Below are 22,236 nucleotides of genomic sequence, written 5' to 3' on the forward strand. Positions count from 1 at the left end.
GATCGAGTGGCCCCTGGGGCGCGATCGCCCAGGGGCCCAAAAACAGCAGCAGGCACGTGTTACTTACGTGTCCTGCTGCTGCAGCCTGCACCGGATCGTCGATCTCCGCCCCCACAGCACACAGACAGGAACCACGAGGCAGATGTCTTCCAGGGGCTCTTCCTGATCGCCTGCAACAGTCTTCAGCGATTTTTTCAGGTTAGTGCAACAATTACACACACAAACACACCAACACACACTTATTACAGTAATACACACTTAGATTCACACTTACACACACTTACACATACATTTTTGGGGATTGGGGGGGGTCACTTACACTCACTGCACTTACACACATGTGCACACGCACACACGCACACATAACATGTAATTTACCATTTGTACACACGCACACGCACATACATGGCATTGTGGCTTTTTTTTTTTTTTCTTATCGCATCGTCTCTTTTTTTGGCTGAAAAAAATGTTTTATTGCCATTACGAATAGCGTATTCGCTAACCGTACTGTGCAATACCTTTTGTATGTTATTTCGGTGATTATATTGCAATTTTGGGTATTTTGGTGCATTTTTAGCCATTTTATTGAATTTTTAGCCATTTTATTGCATTTTCAGCTCTGCATATGTTGTGTTCACTTGTTTCTAGCCGTAGAACCTGTTTGGCCCAGCTAAAATATTCAAACTGTGATTCTGACGGCCGATAACACTAGTCTGGAAAAAAAAACATTGATTTTTGTGGTTTTATTGGATTTTTTTGCATTTCACTCTTTACTGCCTTATTTTGTTTTGCCTTGTAAATTTTATATACTATATATCCATTTGGGGGTCTCTGTGCACCACATAGTTTGGTATATCTATGCATATTGGGCATCAAAGTGTTCAGTAGACACCAGGTGTTCATATTTAGGATGTTTTATGCTGATACGTTACGAAATGTGGGGCATATAATGGGGTAAAAGTCAAGCTTTCTGCCAATTTTCAGAAATTTGATAAAAACCGTTATGTTCAGCATTGCTTTGCAGTTTGCCAGTTTGCAGTAGAAACACATATTTACCCATATTGGATTCGTCAGAATGTGTACTTTCTGAAAATATATGGTTTTCTGGGGTCTCTGTACTGTTAGGGGGGTCTAATGTCGCATAATACACACACCAGGTGCTTATATTGCAGCAGCCAGCGCGTCAGCCGTGAAAATGTATATACACTATTGTCATTTGGTGGTCTCTGTGTGCCACATAGTTTGGTATATCTATGCGTATTGGGCATCAAAGTGTTCAGTAGACCCCTGGCGTTCATATTTAGGATGTTTTATGCTGATAAGTTACGAAATGTGGGGCATATAATGGGGTAAAATTCAAGCTTTGTGACGATTTTCAGAAATTTGATAAAAACCGTTACGTTCAGCATTGATTTGCAGTTTGGCAGTTTGCACTAGAAACACTTATTTACCCATATTGGATTCGTCAGAATGTGTACTTTCTGAAAATATATGGTTTTCTGGGGTCTCTGTACTGTTAGGGGGGTCTAATGTCGCATAATACACACACCAGGTGCTCATATTGCAGCAGCCAGCGCGTCATCCTTGAAAATGTATATACACTATTGTCATTTGGGGGTCTCTGTGCGCCACATAGTTTGGTATATCTATGCATATTGGGCATCAAAGTGTTCAGTAGACCCCTGGCATTCATATTTAGGATGTTTTATGCTGATACGTTACAAAATGTGTGGCATATAATGGGGTAAAATTCAAGCTTTGTGACGATTTTCAGAAATTTGATAAAAAACGTTATGTTCAGCATTGCTTTGCAGTTTGGCAGTTTGCAGTATAAACACTTATTTACCCATATTGGATTCGTCAGAATGTGTACTTTCTGAAAATATATGGTTTCTGGGGTCTCTGTACTGTTAGGGGGGTCTAATGTTGCATAATACACACACCAGGTGCTTATATTGCAGCAGCCAGCGCGTCAGCCGTGAAAATGTATATACACTATTGTCATTTGGGGGTCTCTGTGCGCCACATAGTTTGATATATCTATGCATACTGGGCATCAAAGTGTTCAGTAGACCCCTGGCGTTCAAATTTAGGATGTTTTATGCTGATAAGTTACGAAATGTGTGGCATATAATGGGGTAGAATTCAAGCTTTGTGACTATTTTCAGAAATTTGATAAAAACCGTTATGTTCAGTATTGCTTTGCAGTTTGGCAGTTTGCAGTAGAAACACTTATTTACTCATATTGGATCCGTCAGAATGTGTACTTTCTGAAAATATATGGTTTTCTGGGGTCTCTGTACTGTTAGGGGGGTCTAATGTCGCATATTACACACACCAGGTGCTTATATTGCAGCAGCCAGCGCGCGTCAGCCGTGAAAATGTATATACACTATTGTCATTTGGGGGTCTCTGTGCGCCACATAGTTTGGTATATCTATGCATATTGGGCATCAAAGTGTTCAGTAGACCCCTGGCGTTCATATTTAGGATGTTTTATGCTGATAAGTTACGAAATGTGGGGCATATAATGGGGTAAAATTCAAGCTTTGTGACAATTTTCAGAAATTTGATAAAAACCGTTATGTTCAGCATTGCTTTGCAGTTTGGCAGTTTGCAGTAGAAACACTTATTTACCCATATTGGATTCGTCCGAATGTGTACTTTCTGAAAATATATGGTTTTCTGGGGTCTCTGTACTGTTAGGTGGTCTAATGTCGCATAATACACACACCGGGTGGTTATATTGCAGCAGCCAGTGCGTCAGCGGTGAAAATGTCTATACATGTTGTCATTTGGGGGTCTCTGTGCGCCACATAGTTTGGTATATCTATGCACATTGGGCATCAAACTGTTTAGTAGACCCCTATGTTTATTTTTAGGATGCTTTATGCTGGTAATGATACATGGACAATACGATGCTGGAAAGTTGACGCTTTGAGGCAATTTCCAGATATTTCACCAAAACCGACAAATGTGGGAAAGGCTTGCGACTCAGTAGTTTGGAGCAGAAAGGCATGGGTACCCATTTTAGATTCGGTAGAATGTGTACTTTCCAAAAATATATGGGTTTTGGGGGGTAAACATAGATTTCTGTGTTTTTACCCCACAAAAATGCAGTCAATGTGTTGATTTTTCATTAGCTGAAGTTACCCACGGGACTGTTTGTATGCGCTAACTTCATTTTGGGGCCTCTAAATGCCAGATACTTTGGTAAACTTATGAACAATGGCCACCAAAATGTTCAGAGGAACCCTGGCAATCTTAGGGTGCTTTTTCTTAGTACGTAATGACACATGGGTGATATGGTGCTGGGAAGTTGAAGCTTTGAGGCAATTTTCAGATATTTCACCAAAACCGACAATTGTGGGAAAGCCTTGCGACTCAGTAGTTTGGAGCAGAAAGGCATGGGTACCCATTTTAGATTCGGTAGAATGTGTACTTTCCAAAAATATATGGGTTTTGGGGGGTAAACATATATTTCTGTGTTTTTACCCCACAAAAATGCAGTCAATGTGTTGATTTTTCATTAGCTGAAGTTACCCACGGGACTGTTTGTATGCGCTAACTTCATTTTGGGGCCTCTAAATGCCAGATACTTTGGTAAACTTATGAACAATGGCCACCAAAATGTTCAGAGGAACCCTGGCAATCATATTTAGGGTGCTTTTTCTTAGTACGTAATGACACATGGGTGATATGGTGCTGGGAAGTTGAAGCTTTGAGGCAATTTTCAGATAATTCACCAAAACCGACAATTGTGGGAAAGCCTTGCGACTCAGTAGTTTGGAGCAGAAAAGCATGGGTACCCATTTTAGATTCTGTAGAATGTGTACTTTCCAAAAATATATGGGTTTTGGGGGGTAAACGTATATTTCTGTGTTTTTACCCCACAAAAATGCAGTCAATGTGTTGATTTTTCATTAGCTGAAGTTACCCACGGGACTGTTTGTATGCGCTAACTTCATTTCGGGGCCTCTAAATGCCAGATACTTTGGTAAACTTATGAACAATGGCCACCAAAATGTTCAGAGGAACCCTGGCAATAATATTTAGGGTGCTTTTTCTTAGTACGTAATGACACATGGGTGATATGGTGCTGGGAAGTTGAAGCTTTGAGGCAATTTTCAGATATTTCACCAAAACCGACAACTTTGGGAAAGCCTTGCGACTCAGTAGTTTGGAGCAATAAGGCATGGGTACCCATTTTAGATTCTGTAGAATGTGTACTTTCCAAAAATGTATGGGTTTGGGGGGTAAACATATATTTCTGTGTTTTTACCCCACAAAAATGCAGTCAATGTGTTGCTCTTTCATTAGCTGAAGTTACCCACAGGACTATTTGTATGAACTAACTTCATTTTGGGGCCCCTAAATGCCAGTTACTTTGGTAAACCTATGAACAATGGCCACCAAACTGTTCGGAGGAACCCTGGCAATCATATTTAGGGTGCTTTTTCTTGGTGCATAACGATACATGGGTGATATGATGCTGAGAAGTTGAAGCTTTGAGGCAATTTTCAGATATTTCACCAAAACCGACAAATGTGGGAAAGCCTTGCGACTCAGTAGTTTGGAGCAGAAAGGCATGGGTACCCATTTTAGATTCGGTAGAATGTGTACTTTCCAAAAATATATGGGTTTTGGGGGGTAAACATATATTTCTGTGTTTTTACCCCACAAAAATGCAGTCAATGTGTTGATTTTTCATTAGCTGAAGTTACCCACGGGACTGTTTGTATGCGCTAACTTCATTTTGGGGCCTCTAAATGCCAGATACTTTGGTAAACTTATGAACAATGGCCACCAAAATGTTCAGAGGAACCCTGGCAATCATATTTAGGGTGCTTTTTCTTAGTACGTAATGACACATGGGTGATATGGTGCTGGGAAGTTGAAGCTTTGAGGCAATTTTCAGATATTTCACCAAAACCAACAAATTTGGGAAAGCCTTGCGACTCAGTAGTTTGGAGCAGAAAGGCATGGGTACCCATTTTAGATTCAGTAGAATGTGTACTTTCCAAAAATATATGGTTTTGGGGGGTAAACATATATTTCTGTGTTTTTACCCCACAAAAATGCAGTCAATGTGTTGATTTTTAATTAGATGAAGTTACCCACAAGACTATTTGTATGCGCTAACTTCATTTTGGGGCCTCTAAATGCCAGATACGTTGGTAAACCTATGAACAATGGCCACCAAACTGTTTGGAGGAACCCTGGCAATCATATTTAGGGTGCTTTTTCTTGGTGCGTAACGATACATGGGTGATATGGTGCTGAGAAGTTGAAGCTTTGAGGCAATTTTTCAGATATTTCACCAAAACCGACAATTGTGGGAAAGCCTTGCGACTCAGTAGTTTGGAACAGAAAGGCATGGGTACCCATTTTAGATTCGGTAGAATGTGTACTTTCCAAAAATATATGGGTTTTGGGGAGTAAACATATATTTCTGTGTTTTTACCCCACAAAAATGCAGTCAATGTGTTGATCTTTCATTTGCTGAAGTTACCCATGGGACTGTTTGTATGCGCTAACTTCATTTTGGGGCCTCTAAATGCCAGATACTTTGGTAAACTTATGAACAATGACTACCAAAATGTTCAGAGGAACCCTGGCAATCATATTTAGGGTGCTTTTTCTTAGTACGTAATGATACATGGGCGATATGGTGCTGGGAAGCTGAAGGTTTGAGGCAATTTTCAGATATTTCACCAAAACCGACAATTTTAGGAAAGCCTTGCGACTCAGTAGTTTGGAGCAGAAAGGCATGGGTACCCATTTTAGCTTCAGTAGAATGTGTACTTTCCAAAAATATATGGGTTTTGGGGGGTAAACATATATTTCTGTGTTTTTACCCCACAAAAAATGCAGTCAATGTGTTGATTTCTCGGTAGCTGAAGTAAAGTCCTGAACAATTTGGATGTGCTAACTTCATATTGGTGTCTCTAAATGCCAGATACTTTGGTAAACCTATGCATAATGGGTATCAAACTGTTCAGTGGACCCCTGGCAATCATATTGCAGGTGCTTTTTCTTGGTACCTAATATAGTTTGGGATATGCGGAGCAGCAAAATAAAACTTTTGAAATGATTTTTCAGAATTTTGAATTTTTTTATGAAAAACCGCTATGTTCAGACAAGCTTTTATGTTTGGTAGTTGGGAGTAGAGAGACATAGTTACCCATTTTGTAATCGGCAGAATGTGTACTTTTCAAAAATGTATGGTTTTCTGGGGTAAACCTACGGTTTCAGGATTTTTTGCCTTGGAATCTAAAGCATGCCGTTTTCTGCCTTAGTGCTTTCAAAATTCGTTAATATACTGCCGGGAGTTTTTGAGGTACAGAAGTCTTAAATCTCCCTAAAACTATACATATCTGGTATTGGCACGTTCGAGAGACATAAGGCTTTCCAAATCAGTTGGATTTTCATCCCTAAAATGAAATATTTTTCTGGTATAAATTGATATACGATGAAAAATGGTAATTTTTCTTTTTTTTTTGGTATTTATCAGTATAAATTTTTTTGCACAGGTGGAAATACATGAAAACTCAGGCAGATTTAGAAAGCTCAGTTTCTACCGAAAAAAACAATGTATAGTTTTCCTAGGTAAACTATAGGTTTCCCCTCAGAAAATGCCCCTAAAGTGAGAGAGCACAAAATGTTTCAAAAACGGCTGGCATTTCGCGTAACCAAAATGTGAAATTCTGCTGGCACTTAAAAGGTTAAATTATTAGACAAAAATGCGTTAAACATCAACCTTATTATTTGAAACATGAACTAAATTGTTAGCTTTTCAGTCCAAAAATATAATGCTAAAAACAAGAGGCATCATAAAGCATATCTGTAAAAAACATCAAAATATAAATCATGTACACAAGCGGAGTCGAGATTGCCAGCACGGAGGCCAAGCTGTCCAATTGCTAACTGGAGTCACAGGAGCACTGTAAACAAACACAAGAATGGACAGTCTGTTGCAGCTGCTGAGGACTGAAATACAACCTTCAGCAAGTGCCAGTGAGTGAAAGAAATGTGCAATAAACATTATAGGGGCGGAGAAGGTCCATCTGACGTCATGTAGCAGAGAATGTAAATAAAAACAGCAAACACTGGAAATATGCGGTGTGAAGTCCCACAGGATGTAAACAACGTGACATCACACAGAATGTAAACAAACGAATAACCCAGTCAATAGGTGTAAGCAAACACATTAAATACAAAACATATTCTCCATTATCACTTAGTGCACAACCTAACCTGACACGTTAAACATAACGGCGAGCATTATATATACATATAGTACAGGCTCTGACACACCCCCTTGTGCTGGTAACAGTCCGGGAGCCCGCAGATCCTCTCTCCTGCCACACAGACAACTCCGGGCCAAGAGACAGAGAAAAAGGGGGAGTCACGTACCAGACGCAAGGGATTAACAGGTTGTGGAAAAGCGGCGTGAGAATTCGCTGCCCCGGCGAGGGGCCCTAATCCCCCATTCGATGCAGAATGTCCATCTCAAGGAAGGTCCTCCTGCTGCTGTGCAGGCCCTGAACACACACATTTCACACAGCCGCCATGTCCGCTGCGAACTGCATTGAGGGGCCGGGGGAGGGGCTGTTTCTGTGACAGAAAAAAGGAGAGGGGAGGCAAGTGTCAACGAGGGAGATGTGAGTGTTAATTAGGGGGATGTTAAATAAGTGAGCTCCTCCTTTAGACGAATCCCAAAAATCCCCCAGAAGCCAGTTCGAGCAGTAGCGGCCGGTACGTCCAGGGAAGAGCAGCGTGAGAGAATTAGTTGCCATGTACTTCGCGGCTCTCGTTCTGCTTCTCTCGTTGTCCCCCTCACTGCAGAAATCCCGGGATTTCTACACGTTTAAGGTGGTAAATATCAGGGGCAAGCTGGTGTCGCTGGAGAAATACCGTGGTTCGGTGAGTGTGGTTGGAATGTGCCCTCATACTGACATTTCCCAACTAACAGCACCCGCTAACACTGAGCAAGTCACAACTTGCACCTCTCGGGCACTTCTGTGTGGCACATCCGCGACTGTGGCGCCCCGGGGAGTTACCGTGGATCTGGACTGATTCTACAGCCCCCACCCTGCTAATTAACCCTTTCACTGACAGCCAATTTGGCCAAGTTGGTACTTTTATTGCCAGACCATTTTTCGAACATTTTGTGCTCTTTCACTTTAGGGGGCTTTCCTTGTGGCATCTTTTAGTTTACCCAGGAAAACAAGATATCGTTTTTTTCAGGACAACCTAAGCTTTCAAAATGTGCTAGAACAGGGGTGTCCAAACTTTTTGCAACGAGGGCAAGATTTGATGAGGTGAAAATGTGGGGGGCCGACCATTCAGCTTGACATTCAGCCTGACACTGATATCCCTTCCGAGGTAGCTAACTAGCGATTTAGGCCCTATCTATTTGGATTCACATGACATTTCTACTGTTTTATTATCCTTTGTTTCTATAGCTCTGACATATTCCCCAGCGCTGCACAGAGATTATACATCATTCCCATCAGAGAAGAGATTCTGCAGCAGCTGAGATCTGACACTACAACTCCCAGCACCCCCTGCCTGGAGCCCAATGGCTCATGTAATAATCATCCAGAGTGCAGGGGATGCTGGGAGCTCAGTGACAGAAGGAAAAGGAGGAGCCTTGGTCCGGGCTAAAGACAGAGGGGCCCAGTGGCATAACTAGATATTACTGGGCCCCACAGCAAATTATTTTTCAGGCCCCCAAAATGTTTAGAGGTTGACTTGTTTCTCCAATATTTATTGAAATTGTATATGAATTAGGGCCTCGTGGGGCCCCTATACCTCCTGGGCCACCCTGCAGCCGCAGGGTCTGCTTCCTCTATAGTTACGCCCCTGGAGGGGCCCAAGTGCTAAGTAATGGGAGCTCCCCTGCAGCATCAGGCCCAATCACAGTGCAGATCTCTTGTAGGCCCGGTCCCTCGATCCCCCGACCCCACTGCCTCCAGGGCCGGGCCAGACTCCTGCGTGCGCTCTCATAACGAACAAATATGCAGACTCGCCTCTCACTCACTGATCCAAAGAGACTGCAGTCACATCTCCGTGCTGCCAAAACTTGCTATTGCAAACTGCCCCCCCCCTTGTGGCTCGGTCCTCCCTCCTTAGCCCGCCTCCGTGCTCAAGGCTGACAAAAGCTGAACGCTGAGCTGAAGGGAGGGCTAAGGAGGGAGGACCAAGCCACGAGGGGGGAATTTGCAGCAATTTGTCCCCCTTCACCAAAAGTCAGATGAGAAGCAAAACAAACGTGGGAGAGGGGAGGGAGGATGGAGCAGGAGGGATGAGATTGGAACTGCCAGTCATGTTCAAATGAAGGCTACAATTACAGGGAACTGTTGTTTAGTCACATTTTATACAAAACCCCATGTACTGTGCAGCAGTATGATGGTCATAGCAGAGACAAGGGGGCAAATTCACTAAGCGCCGAACGCTAGCGTTACTTCGCTTGCGTTTGTCATTTTCGTTACTGCGCTGGCGTAGTTTCGCTAGTGTTACTTCGCACCCTTACGCCTGGCGAAGTTTCGCTAGCGACGTAACTACGCAAATTCACTAACTTGCGCAGTGTACTGAACGCTACCTTTTACGCTAGACTTCCTTCGCCACCTCAGACCTGGCGAAGCGCAATAGAGTAGATAGGGATTGTTTAAAAAAAAGTCAAAATTTTTTCTAAGTCCCAAAAAACGCTGGCGTGTTTTCTACATTATGGGTGATAGCCTGAAAAAGATCGAAAATTTTTTTGGGGCTCCCCTCCTTCCCCCCCTACATTTCCTGACTCATGGCAACTTACCTAGACAGTGGGCACATGTGTAGGGCAAAATAAAAAATTTATTTGCTGATTTGAAGGTTTTCTAGGCATTTGTAGTGCTGATACGTATTCCTCCATTGAAATTTGAATTTGGCGCCGTATGCAAATTAGCCTTCGCTAGCGTAACTTCGCTTTACATAGCGAATCAACGCTAGCGCAACTTCGCAACCTTACGCTACCCCTGAGCGCAACTTCGGATTTTAGTGAATTTGCGGAGCGCTGGCAAAACTACGCCTGGCGAAGTGCGGCGAAGTTGCGCCTGGCAAAACTACGAATGTTAGTGAATTTGCCCCAAGGTGAGTCACTGATATAAATGCTTGCAAATCAAAGTCGTGCCCTAGATTCTAGCAAATAAACACAAAGAGCAAAGGTTGTAACTTCAAGTCATTTCCAGAGCACCCCTTGATTCCTTTCTCAAACAGGGTCAGAGGAGACATTCCTATCATGAGTGTGACAGTGCGGTTGTGTGATGCTGCCTGCTGCTTGTGTGCAAGCAAGTAACTGCCAGCTGCTGGATGGTGATGCTTATAAGCAGAGCACTACAGTGGATGTGGTGGGTTGGTGCTTCTCCTGGCTAGATGCTACTGTCTGCCTGTCGCTTGCTGCTGCCGACTGTGTGCGAGGAAAGCACCATTAGGAGTAGCAGCTTAACGGACTGTCTGTGTGCGAGACTGATACTGGCTGCGGAAGTTCTGCCTGCCTGTGCACACTCAGCTTACAAATTGCTGCTGTCAGTGTGCGAGCTGGGTGCTGCCAGCGGTAGGTTGTCGCTGAAGGTGCCAACCTATGTGGAAGTATACTCTTTGCCACTGACAGTCTGGGCAGTAGCTGAGAACTGTCCATGGCCAGCAAAGTGTTGGCAGCACGGAGATGTTACTGCAGTGAATAAGAGGTGAGTCTGCATGTGTTCCAGAGAAGCTCGTCATTACCTGCTGCGGGCCAATTAAAAATGTTTTGCGGGCCCTAGTTTGGACACCCCTGTGCTACAATGTTGTAATAACACTCCTGTAAAAAGATATGGGCTTCTAAGTGTATAAAAAAAAAAACCAAAAAAAGTTTCGTATGATACAAATGCATATATCAGAAACAATTTATTTTATGCAAGAGAACGCAGCAGATTTGGAAAGTTCTGTGTCTCCTGAACGCGCCAATACCAAATATATTAGTTTTATGGAAATTCTTCACTTCTATAGATCAAAAACTAGAGACAGCAAACTACCAAATTTCCAAAGAACCGATCCACAAAACTGCATACATCTGATTTGAAGGCCAAACATTCCACTAACAGTAGGTTTACCCTAACAAATTACACATTGTTGGAAAGAACAGATTCTAACGAGTTTAAAATGGGTAAATATATATTTGTACTCAAAACTACCAAGTTGCAATTCTTTCCTAAAATTAGCAGTTTTTATGAAAATGTTACATTTTTGAAAATTTACCTCAAAGTGTCCAGCCTACAGCATTGTATCTCCAACATATCAATACATACCAAGAAAAAACCCCCATGAAAGCTAGGGGTCCGCTGAACAGTTTGATGCCCAAATTGCATAGGTACACCTAAGTATGTGGCGTATAGGGTCCCCAGAATGCTGACACCCCATACGAGTTATCAGTTCTGTTATTCCAGATACTGCAAAATCAGCACATTTAAAGCATTTTTCAAGGGAAAAAAGTACAAAAATGTATGTTCACCCCAGAAAACTATATATTTTTAGAAAGTACACATTCCAACGAATCTAAAATGGGTATGCATGTCTTTCTACTCCAAAGTACCAAGCTTCAAAGCTTTCTTGCATATGGCAATTTTTTTGACAATTTCGAAAATCTCCTCAATACTCCAAATCTGAAGCATCGTATCTCCCACATATTAGTACATACCAAGATAAAACACCCTAAATATGAAAGCCTGGGATCCACTGAATAGCTTGATGCCCAATATGCATAGGTACACCTAAGTATGTGGCGTATAGGGGCCCCAGAAATAAGACACCCCATACGAGTTATCAGTTCTGTAATTCCAGATACTGCAAAATCAGCACATGTACAGCATTTTTCAAGGGGCAAAAGTACAAAAATGTATGTTCACCCCAGAAAACCACATATTTGTGGGCAGTACACATTCTGACGAATCTAAAATGGGTATGCATGCCTTTCTACTCCAAAGTACCAAGCCGAAAAGCTTACCTACATTTGGCAATTTTTTTGGCATTTACGAAAATCACCTCAATACTCCATCCAACTCTGAAGCATCGTATCTCCCACATATCAATACATACCAAGATAAAATATCAATACATACCAAGATAAAATACTGAAAGCCTGGGGTCCGCTGAACAGTTTGATACCCAAAATGCATAGGTATACCTAAGTATATGGCGTTTAGGGGCCCCAGAATGAAGACAGTTCTGAAATTCTAGATACTGCAAAATCAGCACATTTACAGCATTTTTCGAGGGGCAAAAGTACAAAAATTTATGTTCACCCCAGAAAAATATGTATTTTTGGAAAGTGCACATTTCTGCGAATCTAAAATGGGTGTGCATGCCCTTCTACTCCAAAGTACCAAGCCTCAAAGCTTTCCTACATTTGTAAATTTTTATGACATTTCCAAAAATCACTTCAATACTCCAACTCTGAAGCATCGTATCTCCCACATATCAATACATACCAAGATAAAACACCCTGAATCTGAAAGCCCGGGGTCCGCCGAACAGTTTGGTACCCGATATGCATAGGTACACCTAAGTATGTGGCGTATAGGGGCCCCAGAATGAAGACCTCCCATATGTGTTATCAGTTCTGTAATTCTAGATACTGCAAAATCAGCACATTTACAGCATTTTGCGACGGGCAAAGGTACAAAAATATATGTTCAACCCAGGAATCCATATGTTTTTGACAAGTACACATTCCCCTGAATCTAAAATGGGTAAGCACATCTTTCTACTCCAAAGTATCAAGCCGCAAAGCTTTCCTACATTTGTCAATTTTTATGACATTTCCAGAAATCTCCTCAATACTCCAAATCTGAAGCATTGTATCCCTCACAAATCATTACATACCAAGATAAAACCCCCAAAATATGAAAGCCCAGGGTCAGCTCAACAGTTTGATGCCCAATATGCATCGGTTCACCTAAGTAGGAGTATAGGGCCCCACAAAGAAGACACCCCATATGAGTTATCAGTTCTGTAATTCTAGATACTGCAAAATCAGCACATTTACAGAATTTTGCGACGGGCAAAGGTACAACAATGTATGTTCACCCCAGAAAACCATATCGTTTTGGAAAGTAGGCATGTTGACTAATCTAAAGTGTGTATGCAAGTCTTTCTACCCCAAAGTACCAAGCCGCAAAGCTTTCCTACATTTGGCAATTTTTATGACATTTCAGAAAATCTCCTCAATACTCCAACTCTGAAGCATTGCATCTCCCACAAATCATAACATACCAAGATAAAATACCCTAAAAAATGAACGCCAAGGGTCTACTGAGCAGTTTGATGCCCAATATGTGTAGATATACCAAAGCAGGTGGGCTTGTGTAGACCCCAAATAAAAATATCACATATGAATTTTCTCGACTGCCAATTTGCTTTCTGTGACCAAAGCCCCCTGTGCATTACGTGCCGCAAGACCCCCTACAAAGACCCCCAGAAGACCATATATTTGTGGAAAGTACAAATTCTGACGAATCTAATACTGGTAAAGCTACCAAGTACCAAACTGCAAAGCTACGCTAAAAAAGGCAATAAGTAGGGATAAAATGCAATAAAACCACAAAAAAATGTTAAAATCAATGAAATAAAATAATTGATCTAAAGAGCAAACAGATTTTTTTATATTCAATTTTGAAATCTGACATGGGGCTAGACATATTGTCAATTTCCCAGCTGCCCCAAGTCATGTGACTTGTGCTCTGATAAACTTCAATCACTCTTTACTGCTGTACTGCAAGTTGGAGTGATATCACCCCCTCCCTTTTCCCCCCCAGCAGCCAAACAACAGAACAATGGGAAGGTAACCAGATAGCAGCTCCCTAACACAAGATAACAGCTGCCTGTTAGATCTAAGAACAACACTCAATAGTAAAAACCCAAGTCTCACTGGGACACATTCAGTTACGTTGATAAGGAAAAACAGCAGCCTGCCAGAAAGCATTTCTCTCCTAAAGTGCAGGCACAAGTCACATGACTTGGGGCAGCTGGGAAATTGACAAAATGTCTAGCCCCATGTCAGATTTCAAAATTGAATATAAAAAAATCTGTTTGCTCTTTTGAGAAATGGATTTCAGTGCAGAATTCTGTTGGAGTAGCACTATTAACTGATGCGTTTTGAAAAAAACATGTTTTCCGATGACAGGATCCCTTTAACTTTGGTCTTTTCCACACATACCAGTACCAGAAGCCTTCAGTCAGGTTTCCTGACTCCTGATAAAATGCAATGGAAATGACTCCTGATAATGCAGTGTTGCCCTGCACAAGTAAAACTGCTGTGTTTGCTTCAGAAACACTACTATTGTTTATCTAAATAATCTGCTGTGTAGCCATGGGGGAAGATATTCAAAGGAGAAAAGGCTCAGATTACACAGCAGATAAGCTCTATAGAACATAATGTTATCTGTTATCTACTATATAACCTGTGCCATATAGCCTTTTTTCAATTTCCGCCATTGCTACACAGCAGCTTGTTTATACTAGGAATGCACCGAATCTAGGATTCGGTTCGGGATTCGGCCTTTTTCAGCAGGATTCGGATGAATCCTTCTGACCGGCCGAACCAGAATCCTAATTTGCATATGCAAATTAGGGGTGGGAGGGAAATTGCATGACCTTTTGTCACAAAACATGGAAGTAAAAAAAAAGTTTCCCCCTTCCCATCCTAATTTGCATATGCAAATTAGGATTCGGTTCAGTATTCTGACAAATCTTTCACAAAGGATTCGGGGGTTAGGCCAAATCCAAAATAGTGGATTTGGTGCATCCCTAGTTTATATGAACTATAGTAGTGTTTCTAAAGCAAACAGATCAGTTTTACCAGTGCAGGACAACACTGCATGATATTTTCATTACTTTAAAACACTTTAATTTTTTGGTGTTACTGTTCCAGATAGGAATTTAGATTGTAAGCTCCACTGGGGTATGGAGTGAAGTAACCTCTATAAAGATCTGTCGTATATGATGGCAGTTTTATAAAGGATCCTCATAAGTGTGGAAATATTTGCCAACAATACTTACAAAACTACTTTTTAATGCAAATAACCCTTTTCATTTTGACTGTAGATGCCAACGTCATTTTCTAAGGAGAACATTCATTGTGTGCTGCAGTATTCCATGAGATTCCTGTATATTGGCAGGCTAGATCTTCCAAAATTAATTTTTTCCTTTTTTTCCCCATTTTCTTTTAGAAACTTTTAAATAAGAACAAAAGGTATAATCACTGGACAGTGGCTAGTTTTTAGGAACCCCTCAGTTATTCTATTCTACTCTTTGTCTTTAGAAATTGCACTGACTCAGAGTGTGTTTTGTCTGAGCACCACACACCCATATTGTTCAGGTATCACAGGCATCACCCAAGCCTATTTTTATGTTCAGTGGAGTAACCATATGGGCCCAGGCCCCCAGGCAAAAAAATAAAAATTCTGCATTCCATCCCCCAACAGCTTTCTCCCTGAAAAATGGCAGGTCACCTGCAAAGCCTTCTGCCACAGGGTGTGCATTCTCTATAGTTGTGCCACCACTGCTCATGCAACTCAATCAACCAGTTGTAGCAAACAGGGATGTCAAACAGCCACATGTTATGAGGGAGATAATGATCTATTCCATACTTTTTTGAGACTGCATTTCATGTTATCATATAGTGTTTTAGAGGAACAGATCTTTACCACAAAAGGTGATGGATGCCTTGGGCTAGTAAAGAAAATATAATGTACAACATTTCTCGCCTACCTCTTTAGTTAAGCTTTAGTTCTCCTTTAGAACAAACCTCGATAAAATAGATTTATTGTATGGCTGGTTAATAATATATTATAGCATTAAATTGCTGAAATCTGCTCTGTGTGTGTACAGACAGGCTGATGCAGTACCGGCTGGTGCATGCAGCACAGGGAGAGGAATTCAGCAGATCAGCTTTTATTCCACACAGAGAAAATACCTTATTTGCCACTAGCCTAAGCCAGTAAGTGCCAAGCATCAAGCAGAGATAATAATCTGTTGCCACTTTTCAACATCTAGAGTTGTTGATGGATTCCTGGCAAAACATGTCTCTTAGGACCAAACAAACACTCATCACATTAATTCTACTTGATTCACAATAATGACTAGTTATTTGAAGTAAAATTCTGTTTATTGTGGTTAAAAGAGTGGTTCTGTAGCCAGATAAAACAATGATTTATTTAGGATTGTGCAAATGGGCCCTTTATTTATTTATACTACAACATGAAGGATCAGTAGACTTTTAAAATAGGTGAATGTAAAATTGATGAGAGTGCTTTTCTAAGAACTCTTGCAATTTACATTCATTTATTTTTAATTCTCAGCTATTAAGGAATACATGTACTGTTAATATGAATGAATTCTTTTACAGCAACACCACCTGCTGGTCAGTTTCCAACCATTCTGACCACCAGATAGTGGGCCGATTGCATGTTCTCCTGGTTAGGAAAGAAATAGAAACCTTTCTCAAAATTTCCTAAGCAGAAGAACATCCGATCAGGCCTCTTTTTTTTTTTCTCTTGCTTGTGGTCAGAATGGTCGGAAACTGACCAGCAGGTGGTGTTTTTGTAACAAAATTAATTTTATATTAACATTAAAATCCTTAATATCTTGGAATTAAAAAATAAATAAATAATGAAAATAAAACTCTCATTAATTTTACATTCACCACCTGCATTGTACTCTGATATTCCCACTGGACAAATGAATGGCTGCTGCATGAGGAGACATATATTTATTGGCTAAATGAGCCAAATAACCCTGAACAAATCATGGATATGTAAGGCCAGCGAATGTTCTTAACAACAAATAAATATTGGCTCCTCCTAGAACTCATTAATAGTACTGGGTGTGGTCCATTAACATTTGGAAAAACTTTCTGTAATATAAATGAGATGCAAGTGCTTAAACAACACATCTTAAACAACACATCTCTGCATACTTTGCACCTATGCATGTTCCTTGCAAATTACGTGAACTGCCAATATACCCATTCAGCAGATCTGATTAAGGGAGACCTAGAATTAGCATCTGCCATGACATGGTGCTACTTCCAGGGGTTCCTTTAATTTGTTTTGTCTATACACAGCTGACTTGCACTCAATGACTCAATCTAATGCTGTTATTGGTGCTGTGCTCCAGAAGGGAAGCCCCCACAAGTTCAGTAGGAATTTAGTTCAGGAACACACAAGCACTTAGTGCTCATCTAATAAGCAACTGCACTCTGCCCCCTTGCGCTAAATTGCAGAGCACAGCTACAGGAGGCACAGATGAGCCCTGTCTGCCTGCCATAGGGTAGCTGGGAAGGACAGGGCCCTGTTGTAACCTGTGCCACCTGCAATTCCCCATTACATGTCTGAATGGGACAGGAGGGAGAATGCCAATGTGCCTCCCCCACCTAGAGTTGCCACCTTTCAATTGGCCCCTTACTGACCAATGACGTGTGGTGGTCTGGTGGAATTGGGACTATGATGCAAATGGGGGGGCTGGGACACTGGTAGCCAAAGGGGAGGGAGAAAAGGTGTTGAAAGAGGTCATGGAGGGGCAGCGTAATTGGGGAGAGGCAGGGGTAGGTTCAGAGGCAGAAGAAATAGGGTTTACAAATTTACCAGCAAGTACATAGCTGATAAATTTGTAATTTCGGCCCTGCCTGGTATTTTTAGTGACTAGACCAGTGAGATAACGGCCAGGTGTCTACCCTGCCCACGCCTCTTGAAAAAGGTGCCTAACGCAGGCAGTGCAGAGACCTACGGCCATTCCGTAAGAGCAGAATGCAGTGTGCAAAGTAAATGACCCCTTAAGCTTCTTAGTGTTAGTAAATGGAAAGTTCATCTTACAATTAATGTTATATTCAAATGTGTGGCCCTGTCATTACCCAAGGTCTTATAGAGGGAACAACTTTAGTTTCAGTTGGATACATATTCTCTTTAACTTTGTTGTGCAAATATTGCCATATAATAGGCCAACTATCCACTATACTATATGTTTGTGCACAAGATTATAATAAAACATGTCATCTAAAAAGTTCAGTGCAAAAAGGGCAATGAAAATTTAGGAAAACTAATCTTTTACGGTTGTACTACAATCACAACAAAGTTAAAATGAAGTACATCTTACAATTAACTGGATATTGAAATTGAAGTTCAGAACTGACAGGTTATTGACCCTAGACCCAGACTTTGTGCGAATCTCAAAAGAAAGCACAGAAACACAGAATGTCTGAATAAATGGATAAGCAATTAAAAGTAATATCACTGACTGACACATTACTGACACCTAGCAATCAGATAACATTTTCAGCTACAAATTTCAGCAAGGAAGAATAGAAGGATAAACAAATCAAATAATTTAACAGGAAGCTCAATGGCATTAACTTGTGACCTTTATTTTTGTAGTTTAAATGATGGGAAAAGTCTTATAGAGTACTGAAGAGAATTCAAAAAGAAGGATAGCAAGATAAATCTTAATGCAAAATTGTTGAGTATGAGGGGCAAAAAGAATATAAGTGAGTTTATAAATGGAATGTGGACCTTATAGGAAGTCATCTACTTTTGTTTTTGATAGTTTTTCTTTTTTATTAGCGATGTACCACCCTTTTTTCGGGATTCATGGAACCCCATATCTTTCAGGAATAATTTGGCAGAATCTCAAGCCAAATTTGAACTAATGTGCATCTGTAAATTAGACAACAGAGGTGGGAGAGAAAGAAAACATGGATCCCCTTAATTACTTAACCTAAAGGCATGTGATTTTAAGGGTTTGGATTCGGTTTGGCCAAATCTGAATCCAGGAACAAACAGTCAAATATCCAGCACCTTAGTGAAAGAACTTTTTTAAAGGGGTGCATGCAGCATAATGTGTTCACCTTCACACGCCCTTCACCCTGAATCCATAAAGATTGTAGCACTCCCAAATGATATTAGTATTTATTTATATAGCACCACAAATGTATGCAGTGATGACAGCAAATACATTGAGGAGCAGAACAATGTCCTTGGTATACAGTATATTCCAGTTTGATCACATTCTAGGCCACTTAATATGATATAACTATTTGCTGGCAAGTATTCATTGTGGGGGTACAGTTTTACTTTAAGGCTGCGGAGAGCAACATGTTGCTCATGAGCCACTGCTCTATAGTTACACCAGTGCTAACATAATGTTACAAGTGTAAAAAAAAGTCACTCACCACAAATACAGCACACACCACCAAGGTGTGTCAGTTTGCAAAAAAAAGTAATACTAATTAGGAGCAAAGCCTAAGGCTATTTAATATCTAAAAACTACTTGGCAGCTATTGCAAACATTTTCAAAATATCAACTGGCAATGATAAATGCATATATTCTTTCAGCATTTCTCACATTAAAGGAAAACTTTAACCTCAAAATGAATATTTAAGCAACTGATGGCTTATATTATATTAAGAGACATATTAAAGGAATCTTACCAATCTGGTATATATATAAGTAAATATTACCCTTTTACATCTCTTGCCTTGAACCACCTGTGTGATGGCCTGTGTGCTGCCTCAGCGATCACCTGACCAGAAATACTAACAGGAAGAAGTGTGGAAGCAAGAGACAGCGATAACTCTCTGTCTTTTAATTGGCTCATGTGACCTAACATGTATAGTTTGTTTGTGTGCACCGTGAATCCTACAATCTCAGGGGGCGGCCCTTAATTTTTAAATTGGCAATTTTCTATTTAGGATTACCCAATGGCACATACTACTAAAAAGTATATTATTATGAAAATGGTTTATTTACACAAAGCAGGGTTTTGAGCTGTTTTATGCAATGTCTTTTTAAAGAGACCTACATTGTTCAGGGGGTATAGTTTTTCTTTAAGGAACATCCAGTAAATTTGCCTGTTTAACTGCTTGCATTCTTATAAATGCTAACTAACAGCCTCAAATATACTTCCGCAGGTGTCTCTGGTGGTCAATGTAGCAAGTGAGTGTGGATATACAGACTCTCACTACAAAGCATTGCAGCAACTGCAGAGGGACTTGGGTTCTCACCACTTCAATGTTTTGGCATTTCCATGCAACCAGTTTGGACAACAGGAACCAAATAGTGATCGAGAAATTGAGAACTTTATCAGAAAGAATTACAGTGTATCCTTTCCCATGTTCAGCAAAACTGCAGTCACTGGCTCTGGTGCCAATACTGCCTTCAAGTACCTAATCGGTAATAATTTAAAAATCTATTGTATATAAATGCCATACCATGTTGCAAGCCTACTGCATTGTGAGTTGCCCACAAAATCTACTTCAGCATAAAAAAAAGAAGAAATGAAACTGAGAATACATTATTGCAACTTGCAGATCATAACATTCTTGTTTTGCTCAGACACTTACCTTTTTCCCAACTGCACCCAGTATATGGAGTGATGCTAAAACAACATATACCTATTGTGATGGTGTAGTTTTCTTTGTGCGGCTTCATTTAATCAGTCAGTGTGATTTACAGATGAGTCCCTTCTTTTTAAAGATAAAACATGCATTTTTATTGATGGCCACATTCTCATCTAAAATTCTAAAAACAAATGATTATTGTTTTTAGAAGATCTCCCTCTAAGCCCTAAAAACCCTATCTAACCAGACACATTATTCCTAAGGTTTCTGTTTCTCTACTGCTACCAAATGTATTCTTTGTCATTAATTCATTATTTTGTCTAAAGCACATTCTAAAAACTACCGAAAAACAAAATTTCCTCTTTCATCTTTAATTATTCAGCTGGTTCAATTCGGGATACTATACATTCTAACTACCATTTAATGTGTTTACACAGAATCCTCTGGAAAAGAACCGGACTGGAATTTCTGGAAATACTTGGTTGGGCCAGATGGTAAAGTAGTTGATGCTTGGGGTCCAACAATCTCTGTAGCAGAGGTGAGGCCTCACGTCACAAGTCTTGTGAGGAAAATAATTCTGAAGAAGAAAGAAGAACTTTAAGACACTTCCTAGATGATTGTTGAAATCTTATGGCTCATTCCTTTCATTTGTTTCCAAGACATCAGAATGAACATGCTTAGAACATTTGGATATTGAGAATCATGAGTGTGGTATTCCCATGGATCTACCAGTGTCTTATTATAAAGTTTCATATTACAGTGAAATGAGTTGTCATGTCTCTGGAAACCACTTAGTAAAAAATAATGCATGACGGACGCAAGCAAATATGACAGATTATCTCTCTATTTTTTAAAAAACTTTTTTTTACTTAGTAAAATCAGTAAACACCCAACTAAAGAATGCATATTTCTCATTGCCAAGTCATCTTTTGTATGTTGTGTCACAAATGAAAACTGTATATTTTAGAAATGCAAAATAAAAAAGGTTTGTTATTTGCTGCAGTTGCCAATGGACAACTATAGTACACAGTACAAAGAAATTATGAACTGAGGTGAATGGATGGGTGCTTATACGCATCTGCTCACAAAAGATGTCATGTTGCTTAGAATTTCAAATTAGATGTTGTTTTCTGAGTAGGATTATGCATCTGATATGCTCTACTAAAACCTCTATGTACAGTGGTGCTTGAAAGTTTGTGATCCCTTTAACATTTTGCATATTTTTATATGAATGCGACCTAAAACATCATCAGATTTTTAAACAAGCCCTAAAAGTAGATAAAGAAAACCTAGTTAAGCAAATGAAACAAAAATTATTATATTTAGTCGTGTATTTATTGAAAAAAAAGGATCCAATAACATATCTGCATGTGATAAAAGTAAGTGAATCCTTAGGATTATCATATAATTTGAAGGTAAAATCAGAAGTGGTGTTTTAAATCAATGGGATGACAATCGGGTGTGAGTGAGTGACCCTGTTTTATTTAAACAACAGGGATCCAGCAAAGCCTGATCACACATACACCACATTTGTGTATCATGGCTCAAACAAAGGAGGTGTCTGAGGACCTCAGAAAAAGAGTTGTTGATGCCCATAAAGCTGGAGAACGTTATAATACTACCTCTAAAAAGTTTGGACTCCACCAATCAACAGACAGATTATGTACGAATAGAGGACATTCAAGTTCATTGTTACCCTACCCAGAAGTGGTCAACCATCAAAGATAACTTCAACTGCAAGGTTCTACTAGTCCAAGAGGTTACAAAGGAACCCTGGGTAACTTGTAAGTAGCTGAATTGCTGCAAGTATTTTTTCAATAAATACATG

The 22,236-nt window shown here is 40.3% G+C and overlaps 2 protein-coding genes across 10 annotated transcripts in view; one reads left to right on the forward strand and one right to left on the reverse strand.

Annotated features, from left to right (window-relative positions):
* tut4.S (terminal uridylyl transferase 4 S homeolog) overlaps positions 1–7,555 on the reverse strand; it is a 70,421-nt gene extending 62,866 nt beyond the window's left edge. For 8 of the 9 annotated variants that reach the window (XR_005960971.1, XM_041561482.1, XM_041561480.1 and 5 more), the window contains exon 1: positions 7,417–7,555. The gene's annotated coding sequence lies outside the window, so the exon portion shown is untranslated. Of the gene's footprint in view, positions 1–7,317; positions 7,389–7,416 lie in introns of those variants that run through there. The other variant, XM_041561479.1, reaches the window with a different exon arrangement.
* Positions 7,556–7,723: 168 nt separating this feature from the next.
* gpx7.S (glutathione peroxidase 7 S homeolog) lies at positions 7,724–21,404 on the forward strand. The gene is given in 3 exon segments (NM_001095435.1): positions 7,724–7,926; positions 19,980–20,241; positions 20,846–21,404. Coding segments are annotated over 3 exon segments (555 nt in total). The 5' UTR covers positions 7,724–7,797; the 3' UTR covers positions 21,010–21,404.
* Positions 21,405–22,236: the final 832 nt, after the last annotated feature.

This window comes from Xenopus laevis, chromosome 4S (genome assembly GCF_017654675.1).
Source record: "Xenopus laevis strain J_2021 chromosome 4S, Xenopus_laevis_v10.1, whole genome shotgun sequence".
NCBI classification, from domain to species: Eukaryota; Metazoa; Chordata; class Amphibia; order Anura; family Pipidae; genus Xenopus; species Xenopus laevis.